A 12,005-nucleotide genomic window follows, 5' to 3' on the forward strand; every position below is an offset into this window, starting at 1 on the left:
TTGATTACCCTCTCTGTGTTTTGATTACCCTCTCTGTGTTTTGATTACCCTCTCTGTGTTTTGATTACCCTCTCTGTGTTTTGATTACCCTCTCTGTGTTTTGATTACCCTCTCTGTGTTTTGAAGGCAGCGGGTATGGGGTCCCAAGGGGGCCACAAACTGGTCAAATTTTGCCCAAATCAGTGTACAGCCAGCGTTGGGCACTGCTGCCTCTGACTGCCAGGCTAAGGAGATTTGAAGTGAGATTTGGTGACCACTGTGATGCTCACTGTTCTCTTTGCTGGGGGCTCTGACTTGAGGAAGCAAAGCCCTGCCTCTACCAAGATGGCCATCTCCACATAGAGACAGTGCAGAACAAGGCATGGCGAGACAATTCACGAAAATATCATCTGCCGAGTGACTACAGTCAATAATAGCGACTAATCCTTTCTCTCTGCCTGCCTTTTGTTGGGGCACAGGCTCCAGAGTTCCTCTTTAAATATACCACCATATAGACAGTTGGCGACTTCTGCATGCGCTGACCCCGCTCTGTCATTTTACGTGGCCAAGTTGCTGTTGTTCCCAGGTGCTTAACAGGTGACCGTGGAATATTTAGTAGCAAGGAAATGTCACGGATGGACTTATTGCACAGGTGGCGACCTATCACGGTACCACGCTCTAATTCACTGAGCTCCTGAGAGCGACCCATTCTTTCACAAATGTTTGTAGAAGCGTCTGCATGCCTAGGTGCTTGATTTTATACACCTGTGGCCATTGAGGTGATTGGAACACCTGAATCCAATGATTTGGAGGGGTGTCCCAATACTTTTGCCAATATAGTGCATCTCTAAGGACTACAGGACACCGTCTCTGATTTAACGTAGGAGAGGGGGATGTATTCTGTAGTTCTTCTATACATAGGTACTGTACAGTGAGTGAGTGCTGTGACCCTAGGACAGGAAGTGTGTTGCCGGCAGGATCACCAGGTGAAGAGAAGGCAAAAATGGCTTAAAAATAGAAAACTAATTAAAAAAGGTAACCTCTGCTGATTCCGCCCCAATATCAGTTTGGAATAAAATATTTGTGACAAGTTTTACTTTAAACACGCTGCACAGTAATAGGCATTGATTTATCATTGCTGTGCAGGCGTTATTTTGTGTGCTAGCATTTTGTATCTGGCCAGTGAAAAGCTTCCTTGGCTCGGGATAAAGGCGAGACAATCAATCATTGAATTTCAGTCCAGGTTTGCAGCTGCAGCAGCAGACGCCAGACTGTGGCTAAAGCTCGCAGATACAAAAGTGACCTTAACCTCCCACTAAACAAAGAGGATTCCCCCTCTCCTCCTCGCCAGACGCGGGGCAGATGGCTGGCCGCACTAATGTCCCACAACCGCGTACGTTACAAGATGAGCTATGGAGAAAGAGGGCTTAGATTAGTACATTTAACATGGAAACCCGAGACAAGTCGATGGCAAGAAGGGATATGGAGATTAGGAGCCTGAAAAAAAAAAAAAATCAATTTACGAAATCCTAACTCATTATGAATCTAACTTGATGCAAAATGACCCTGACATTACAGCCTCCATCTTGTGTCGCTAATGAAATTATGGACATTTTCAGAAGATCACCTTTCAGTCCATACATAAACAAAAAAAGGAAAAAGGGTCTGTGAAAGGAGTCTTTTGTTTGCAGTTTAGGGAAAAGTGATTTTATTACAGAATAAAAAGTGATATAATAAAAGATCCCCTTGGTTTACAGCATAGTAAATGTTGTATAGAGACAGTATAACCATACAGGTTATAGCGAGATGGGACTAATGAAATCACAAAGCCCTCCAACCAAAATCAGTGCATAGCACAATAAAGCCTTCATAAAAGCGAAGGCATTCACGTACTGTATCTCATTACATATCACAATAATAAGAGGACAATTCCTTATTCCAGGGCAGAGGGTGAAGCTCTGCAAATCATTCTGCAAATCATTCTGCAAATCATTCTGCAAATCATTCTTTTACAGCCAAATGCACATCCAGAACTTTGTAATCAGGCCAAATTTTCTTTTAAAGTTTTGGAGAGAGTTGACATTTCTATCAAGTTTTTATTTCGGACAGTCACCCCTGTTGGAGAGTTTTCCTCGCTCCTTGTTACACCAGGACGAGAAATGGGGTTGCGATATTTACCGGGACAGAACAGTGTCCATATGTCTTACAGCACTCCTTACCGGATATCCCAAGGGTAGTGGGTGCTCGTAATGACTGCAGATGGTGCCGCTCACAGTAAAACTTGAATAGAGATGTCACAGCACGAGAATTTCATATCAGTGTAAATTTTATTGATAGATGTCGCTCAAACGACTAGCGCTTCCGGGGGCCGCGCACGGTCCCCTTCATCAGGCTCAGAGATCATCTCTAAGCCTGATGGAGACCCTGCGCGGCCCTGAAAGTGTTTTTCGTTTGAGTGCCATCAATAAAATGGATTTGCACCAATATGGAATTCTTGTGCTGGTGACATCTCTACTCAAGCTTCACCGGGACAGGACACAGACAGGAAAAAAGATTGGCCAGAAACTCTATCCCTTCCTTATGCTAATACAAATGTGTTTGCTCTGTGACACCACAGAAGCGATTTTCCATTACTACCTGTCCTGGCAGGAAAGCAGGGTAAATCCATCCAATAGAGACAAAGATTGCAATAAGATCCAGACAGAGGTTCTAACCCTTCTCTGCTCTATCCGCAAGTAAAGGTTTGGTGGGGTTGGGCTTTAAAGTGACACTAAACTCAGGAGTCAAATCTTAAAAGTGCATTTAAGTACCCTATTAACAAAAATTAGGGCTGCAGTAATTAACGAAGTGCTAACGTCGGCTAACGAAGGGAAGGGGGGAGGAGTCTGGTGAGGTTGATGTCCGTGACGGCTAACGAAGGGAAGGGGGAGGAGTCTGGTGACGTCGATGTCCGTGACGTCACCGAACTCCTCCCCCCTCCCTTCATTAGCCGACGGAGCCACTTGGGCCGGCTGCACTTGTGTGCCACTCAGTGCCACTCGTGATCGTGAGGACTACCCACGTCTGGGGGAATAGAGCAAGAGGACATCGCTTATGTCATGACTGGCCTGAAGACACAAGGAAAAGGTAACTATAAAAAAAAGCAAAATACACACACTGCAGGGGTCTCCAGACAGGGAAGGGGAGCATGGGAGAGGGCGACAAACTCTTTGATAAGAACAAAGTACAGGAACTTCTATCAACAAGTAAAAATTTGTCTCATGTAATCCAATAGACCAGAATGTGGCGGTTGCCAGGGGTTAATGCACTTTGCGCATCATAATTATTGTTATGCACCGCATGATGGAATGAGCCCATAAAAAATATTTGATCTTCCCAAGGAAAGTGCCCTATGGTATTTCAACTTCAGTCATTGTCACTTCCAGCCAATCACAGCTTCCCTGGCGGCACATAGCAGAAGTTTTTTGAAGGAATGTGGAACAGCGGTATGCCTAGAGTGATACATTATTGAGGAAATAGATTTACTCTATAGGGAGCCAAGCGCGACACTATTTAATAGTATAATAAAATAGGAGGATATGAAAATGTATGATTAATAGCATCATTATTTCTGAAGTAAGCATTGGCCTATACACATACAGTACAGCAATGAAGTAATCCAGCACGTTATTAATCTCAGGTTCCCCACTCAATATGGCCGCTGCTTGAGTGGGGCAACTCGGAATAATAACGTGCTGGATTAGTGTGATCCTAGTTCATTTTATTACTTCATTGCTGTGCTGTATGTGTATAGGCCAATGTAGTTGGATCTGTATGTGCGTTATAATTAATCGAAATTAATCGAATAAAAAAAAATTTTGATTAATCGAACACGAAAATTTTAATCAGTAACAGCCCTAACAAAAATGTATCTCATTTGTTTATTACTCGACTGTAGATCCTCCAAATCATCTCTGAATTGGTGCTGACACTGTCCTTCCTTCTGGAGGGTGGCTACTTTTGTTCCCCATGGACTTTGTGTGTGTTGTAAAGTAGCCACAGCACCAAGTTAACTCCCAGGATGGACTACAATCTCAATACAAATGAGCAAAGTAAACATGAGATTGTAGTCCATTGTGGGAGTGAGCTTGGAGTGGTGACTACTTTACAACACACACAGTGACCAGGGGGAACAAAAGTAGCCCCCCTCCAGAAGGAAGGACAGTGTCAGCACCAATTCAGAGATGATTGGAGGATGTACAGCTGAGTGATACACAAATAAGATCCATTTTTGTTAATAGTTAGGGAATCTAAATGCATTTTTAAGATTTAACTCCTGAGTTTAGTGTCACTTAAGTTCTGCAAACCACCTACAAGTCTTCTGCCCTTGGCCTTCAATGGGCAATCAGCCATGCACATATTTTCCAATAGGGCAAAACAATGCTGCTGATAAAAAATAAATGTGCATTTATAGTTTTTTTATTTATTTGGAGCCAGTAAAGCATTGCAATCGCGATCAGTGGATAACAGGTGCAATGCTCTGGCTTCTGCAGGCTCTTCCTGCCATTCATGTCCGTAACGATGTACAAATATTCAATAACATGGACAGGAAAAAGTGTCAATAGACTACAAGTGTGGTGACGTCACTGCACTTGTATGCCATTAAGAATTAAAAGTTTCTATGCTGCAGTTGCTGATGGAACTTGTTTTTTCATTCACAAATCCTGTCAAAGGATCTGTAAATGGATGATGTGGCTGTGTGGATGAAGCCAAGCGCAGCTGCACCAAATAAAAAAATGTGCACAAGCGTGTGGGGAGATGAACCCCTTGATTTCAGTAAGTGGACATCCTAAGTATGGGTGTAATATAAAACACAGTCAGAAAGGTAGACTTAGCCTTTAGGCAACCGTCTCCCACCAACCAAGCCTCCCTATTGGTCAGTAAGGCTACCCAAGGAGTAAAAAGGCTCAGGCTGTAGAAAAGGATAGAGCAAAGCTAGACTTCTACATGACTGGCATATAAAATTCAGCTGCCTATATGAATGGATCTATTGATCATGCTGCTATCCAGTTATCACTGCATTGTCATAATATGCTCACCTTAAGGTTAAAATTTAAATCGCTCAAAATATGTCCTCAATGAAACGCACTTATAGCTTTTCTTCAATGGTCACTAATGAAGATCTTAATGTTGCAATGATTTAAAGCGGCAGTTGAAATGGAATTGTTTATTTCAGAAACCTAGACAGCCCAAGTAATAAAAACCGGCAGAGCTGTGTTCTAAAAAAATAAATATGAAAACGGCACAAAAGATCACCCCACCGGCTCTCTGCAATTAGTATTCGACATTAAAAACCTGCTCGTCTGGATTTTTATGACTCCTCTTACGGAATTAACAATGGGAAGTGGGAGGATTGTGACGGCTCCGGAAATTTATGCCGCTATTATAAAGGTGCGGCTGGAGGCAAAACTGATTATTTCAGAAAATAAATGGCGGCTGACTCATTTGCCATCTGCTGCCGGAGGTAGAGCTGGCAATCGTGCGCGACAACGTACCTCCCTCAAGTCGTTGTCTAATCCGAGGTGCTCCGAGTGCTGCCGCTGGCGGTCCTTCCTCCTCTGCGCTGTGGCGTTCCGGCTGACCCAGCGACTGTGGAGACAAGCCAAAAAGATCAACGGGGGGGGGAAATTAATTTGCATTAATCATTTCACAATATGGGCTTAATTCTGCTATAAAACAATTATCTGGATGGAATTCTTCATTATGTACTTGTGCTGAGTGTTCAACAGTTGGTTTATTCAGTCCTCTTTATTGTTAAAGGAAAACTCCACTTTCATTACTGAATTCAAGAAAATCTTTAGCTTTCCCCATTCAGCGCAAAAGAAACCAAGCCACTCCCCCCAACCGCTTCTACTTCTTTTTGCAGCGCTTTCCTGAGACTTGGTTTATCTGTAGGAGTTCTCTGCAAAGCTCAGCATTTCCATATGGAAAAGCGCTGACCTCCCAGTTAAGGGGCCAATCGTCAGTCCCGAACACTATCACATGAGGGAGGGGAGTAATTGACTTTGTAAGCTCTGACACAGACCAACACGGAGCTCGCTCAAGAATTAGACTCAGGGCGCACCGCCGACCTGCGTTTCATTATGGGTGGCTTAGTTTTCTTTTTTAGGCTTTTTTTCCCCTTTTTTTTTCCACTGGTGATCTAGGCAGTAAGTCTGTTATTTTCCAACTTCCATTAACAGATAAAAAAATTAAAAAAAATAGTGCTTTAACTGCTTAAAAAGTGATAGCTGGAGTTGGTTTTCATTTTCTACTGTAACTAAGGCTGACTGGCTGACTATACAATAAAAGATTTCTATTATAAAGAAAATTAAGCTTAAAAAAATGAATACTAAGGCAGCCACCACGTCTAAACACCAGCAGGCTGCATACATTACATTTTGGTTTTGGGTTAAGATGCACTTGAACAGACAAAACAGTACAAAGAAAGTACTACTACCACATGCCCTCAAAAAACAAGTGTATGAATAGAAAAAAAAAAAAAAAACACATGCTAATTGGGCATCATAGCAGACAATCTTGGGCTACCTAGCAAACTGTTATATCTGCCACCTTCCAACTGCTCTTCATGGCCAATGCACAGTGTTGACAGTCCCCTCTGCTATTGCTCCTATAGCTGGAGGCGGAAATGCTGTAGAAATGTGGGTGGAGTCTGCCTCAGACTGGCCATCATTCTCTATTTAAGTGGACCCTGCCCACTTGTCTGCAGCTTGGGGACTCAGTCCAGCCCTTACTGATCTCGTTACCTCTTATAAAATTAAGTACCCAAAATGTTTTTTTCATCCATTGGGCAATCTCTGGCTGGCTTTTAGGTGAGATATCTCCACCCCCGAGGTCCCAGCTCCACCCACTCGCCAAATCTCTCACTGTTTCCTATACTATACATCAGGCAGTATGAAATGGGGAAAAAAAACCTCAATGCCAGGAGATGGAACCTGGAACTCCTATGGGGAAAAACCTGCCATTGCACTTCCTGAGAGGGGAGGCAAGGGATTATTCAAACACCCATGTTAAACCCATAACAAGTCTTTAGCAGATGTGATATCTCGACCCTCAAGGTCCCAGCTCCACCCACCTATCTATGGCTGGCTTCCAGATGTGATATCTTCGCCCTTGAGGTCCCACCTCCCCCAATTCAAGGAGATGTCTTACTGTGGTTTTCTATATTATACATCAGCCAGTATGCAATAGAAGGAAAGTCTCAAATGGCAGATAATGCAAACTGGAACTCCTATGGGAGAAAAACCTGCCACTGCACTTCCTGAGGTGGAGGCAATGGATTATTCAAACACCCAGGTTAAACCCATAACAAGTCTTGGACAGTCTGACCCATTTCAAGGTTTGCTAAATGCAAGCTTTAGAAAGCAATAAAACCATGTTTACTTGTTGTTTATTGGTCCATTCATTAACACATCGGCCTGCAACTTAGGAAAGAAGCCTTGCTCATATTTCCCTTGTCCGATCTTCATATCCAGCAAGTGCGGGTGTATGGCCGTATGATCAATCTTCATCAGGCGCTGCTCGACGGACATAGCTGGAACGCAAATCAAAATCATATTACAGACATATGTCTTGGCGCAATTGGATATTGTCTCATATTTTACACTGGCGCAGAACGTTAACTGAACCCAAACCAGACATCTAGAATTATTTGTCTGTGCCTATTCCCACATAAGAATGATTGATGCATTAAGTACAGCAAAGAACATTTGGATGGAGGCAGTTCTAACATGGACTCCAGAGCTGCTGATATATATGCAAATGCAGACTTTCTAAAAAGTCTGTAATTTCATATGCTTGGTCACTTTTCCCACCACACAAAGCATGTGTAGGTGGTGCAGATAACACAGGACCTAAAAGTACCACCTGGCATCTTATGGAGCAGGGAAAGGGTTAAACCTCTACCTCTGCTAGGTTTCTATTGCCATGTCCCCATTAGTGAGATACTGTCCTGCCAACAGTAGGTGAGGGCAAAGGAAAGCGAGGAGAAATCTCCCAAATAAAGTTATCAGACAGCAGTAAAACCCGGCAGAAGTTTCAGCCATTCCCCAATTAATTGAGAACTAAAAGAACAAAGTTTTAGCTGTAGTTGAGCTTTAAATGCACGAATGTGAGCTGCTGCCCAAGGCAAACTGATAATAGCATTCGTTTTTCTTAACAGCGGTTATAAAAAGCTTTGAAATGATTGCTACAGGCTAGTCTATTATCTCCAATGCTCCTGTTCTAAAACAAATCAGTGCATTAAGGCTGCAGTTATGTATAAAATGTGAAAGTGAAAACATGAACACAAACTCATGCAAGTGGCAGAAAAATCAAACGGTGAGTTATAATCATTTCCAATAAACACGCAATTACTATCCGCCTGGCCGACTTCTGCATAGAGCTCATGGGGTTTTGGAGCCTCAATTTCAACAGCAGTTAATCTGAGCAGAGCTAAATAATCTGTAAAGAAAAAGGAATTTATGGAATAGTTAATGGGCTCATCAGCTCATAACTTTCCTTTACATTGTATCTGCTTAAAATAATGAAAGATAGTCAAGGTTCTTCGATGGCGTTAGCGAGTTTGCCTTCACAGCTCAAGAATATGTAAAACTCCATTATTTACTGTGTCTCTATCAACAATCCCATTGTGTCAACCATCAAACCTGCTATCCACCTTGCTGAATAATAGACCCCAATACATGGTAACTCGGGGGTGGGGTCTGGAAGCAGAGCCTGTGTGATACATCCCAGGGGGGTGGGGATATGACATTATAGAATAGATGTGGCCCAAGTGGCTATAATGAGAATAATAAGGCAAATGGATGACAACAAATGGAGGTGAATTTATTTATACCAAAGGAAAATAGAATGCTGAATCTGCAGGTGTGTATTTTCTTTGCAGCGGAATTCCAGCCAAAACCTTTTTTTTTTCCATTTTACATAGAGTTGGGAAAGATTACAGCTTTGTCAAGTGTTTACTGATATCTGTGGCCCCAATGGGGAAATTGAACTTCACTTTCTGTTGCAATGACAACTATTAGAGCCACACAAAGCTGTGCCAAATTAAAAAATACACATGGTGTTCCAGGGAGACTCACCTCACTATTCGGGTGAGTAGGGGGGCAGATTAACTGATTGGAAGGCGTGAAATTTGATGTTTCATGTAACAGCCTAAACATGGGTGTGGCATGAAACATGTTAAGAAAGATGGAATATTCTTTTAGCACTGTCAAAGTCAATGACCTGGAACAAGCATGCAGCTAGAGAAGTCGAATAAAAGTCAGAACTGGTCCGCTTCGATATTCTGGGTCAGCGAATTAGAATGCATTGAAACCAAAGATCAAACATAACAGTCAAGTAACTAGCATTATTCAGAAGGTCAGCCATGGCAGCTTATATATTTGTAGGCTGCCATGGCTATTGTTGACTTACAATAATAATAATAAAAAATAAAAATCATGATATAGATGGGAAACATCTTTGATTTTAAAGAAACACTGTCAACTTGTCCACAAAGTGATTGACGGCCCCTACCCTTCAATCACCTTACAAGCGCTTCCCCACCACACCTTTCACCATTGCAGCAGTGTTGGACCCCAAGGACAGCACTCTTGGGCTTAGTGATTGGCTGCAAGATATAAGCACTGCCACGTGGGGGGAGCCATACCCAGAAGAATCGGGTATTGTTGCCGGCTGTGTTGTAAGTAGGAAGGTGCTGGTAAATGGGTTGGGACCCCCTTTGTCAGGGCAAGGTGACCGTATCTATTTAAACATTCTCCAGATTTTCTTGTGTACATGTTTTCTTTCCTACAGAAAACACTAAAAAAATACCAAGTATAAAAATATTTCTTTAAATATTGAATTTTAATATTTATCAGGTAAATGTATATGAATATTGCGTATTTTCATATGCAGAGCACTCGGCACTTTTTGCAGTTTCTTAGCTTCTTTTGAAAATAGCCTGTTTACAAAGATCAACAGCTCAATATGAAATTTGCACACTCAAGGGAAATAGAGTAGCGATTCCTCCCCCCTACATATCAGTGTGTGTATTTATACACGCACACACATTATGGCCACCTGCCTAATATTGAGTTGGTCCCCCTTTTTGCACCAAAACAGCCCTGACCCGTGAAGACATGGACTCCACTAGACCTCTGAAGGTATGCTGTGCTATCTGCCACCGAGCCGTCAGTACCAGATCCTTTAAGTCCTGGAAGTTGCGAGGTGGGACCTCCAGGGATCAGTCTTGTTTTTCCAGCACATCCCACAGATGCTCGATTGAATTGAGATATGGAGAATTTGGAGGCCAAGTCAACCCCTCAAACTCGTTTGTTATGTTCCTCAAACCATTCTTGTACGATTTTTGCAGTTTGGCATGGCACATTATCCTGCTGAAATCAGGGAATGCCATTTCCATTAAAAGGAGAACTATGGGGTCAAGGCTTTTCCCCATAGTTCTCCTTAGGGTAACGGGAGGACACAAACTAGCGTCCTCCCGTTACCCTAAGCTCAGTATACCGCGAGCTACAGCTCGGGGTATACTGAGACGACGCAGCCGGAGCGGATCCTGACATCGATGTCGAGATCCGCCCAGCTGCGTGAGTGACAGCTGGCTCTGCCTATCTAGAGGCAGAGACAGCTGTACCCGCCCCCTGCCCCGTCCGTTCCGCCAGTCAACGCTGGCGGATCGGAGCGGGGAATCCAGCCCCTCCCCTGTCACGGCAGAGAGCCGTGACAGGATCGAGAGGTGAGCGAACGCGGGTATATATGTTCGCTCACCTCCCGATCTACTGAGCCGACCTGTGACAGTCTCATTGTCACAGGTCGGCTAGAACTATGAGGTTAGTGAAAAGCACTCACCTCATAGTTCTCCTAAGAGGTGTACTTGGTCAGCAACAATGTTTAGGTTGGTGGAACGTGTCAATGTAACATCCACATTAATGGCAGGACCCAAGGTTTCCCAGGAGAACATTGCCCAAAGCATCACACTGCCTTCACCGGCTTCTTCCCCTAGTGCATCCCGGAGCCATCTCTTCCACAGGTAAGCGACCCACACATGCACCCGGGCTTCCACATGATGTAAAAGAAACCGTGAATCATCAGACCAGACAACCTTCTTATATACACACACACCAAACATTTTATAAACCTAAAAAAACAAAATGAAAATAAAACTGATGCCCCAGGAAAACAATTTGATGTCTGTGTGCATTGAAAGCAGAAATAGCCTGAAACGCAGCTTTCTTATGACACTCATTGGATGAAAGCCTGTTGTTGCCAGGTAAGCTGATGAACAAGTTATTACACAAACACGCAATGCCTCCGCCCCGCAGAGAAATCGATAGTATGTTAACCCTGCGGCTATGTGGAATTCCTGTCCAACGAAAGGCTTGAATGGAACTTCCAGAGTCAACTCGTCCAGATCACTGACTAATTTGTTCCCTCTCTAAACCGCGCATTTCTCACATAATCCGTTCTCCACACTTCTATGGCAAGCAGGGAGGACAATCTTATCTTACATGCTCAAGCTGGAAAAGGACCAATATCTAAATGTCCCAGGAAACTTTTAAAGGAAAATGTCACTATTATTAGAATATCAATATAACATGTAGAGTTGCTATACAGTCGTTTAATGTTAATAAAATGTCCTTTTCGCTTCAATCTGCCCCCCCCAAAAAAATTAGCATCACTTTCATGAAACCATAACAACAATTTCTAGAATTCGGTCTGCTGTTTGTGTAAAAAAAAGCCCCAGAAATGAGATTTTCCGACTTTGTGATTGGCTTACGGTTTTCCAAGACCTTGGGTGTCATTCAACCTAGAAGAGGAATAAGTGCTTTTGCAGGAGACGCGTGATAAACTGGCAATACATATGGAGGAGTGTTGCAGATGCAAATACTGGAAATTATTAAATTATAGCAGACAAACTCTTATTGTATTGCCTGTCTGAGCATCTCTTGAGCATCAGCGCAATGTGTATAATTTATTACACACACATTGAG

General features: G+C 43.0%; 1 protein-coding gene across 2 annotated transcripts in view; it reads right to left on the bottom strand.

The window, feature by feature from the left end:
- DENND5B (DENN domain containing 5B) overlaps nt 1-12,005 on the bottom strand; it is a 106,538-nt gene that overhangs the window by 38,646 nt on the left and 55,887 nt on the right. For both annotated transcript variants that reach the window (XM_018570646.1, XM_018570638.1), the window contains 2 exons: nt 7,402-7,552; nt 5,514-5,607 (listed from right to left, as the gene is read on the bottom strand). In XM_018570646.1, coding sequence (XP_018426148.1) covers nt 5,514-5,607; nt 7,402-7,552 — 245 coding nt within the window. The remainder of the gene's footprint in view (nt 1-5,513; nt 5,608-7,401; nt 7,553-12,005) is intronic.

The sequence above is a fragment of the Nanorana parkeri genome, unplaced genomic scaffold, assembly GCF_000935625.1.
Source record: "Nanorana parkeri isolate BGI_ZX_2015 unplaced genomic scaffold, ASM93562v1 scaffold38, whole genome shotgun sequence".
NCBI classification, from domain to species: domain Eukaryota; kingdom Metazoa; phylum Chordata; class Amphibia; order Anura; family Dicroglossidae; genus Nanorana; species Nanorana parkeri.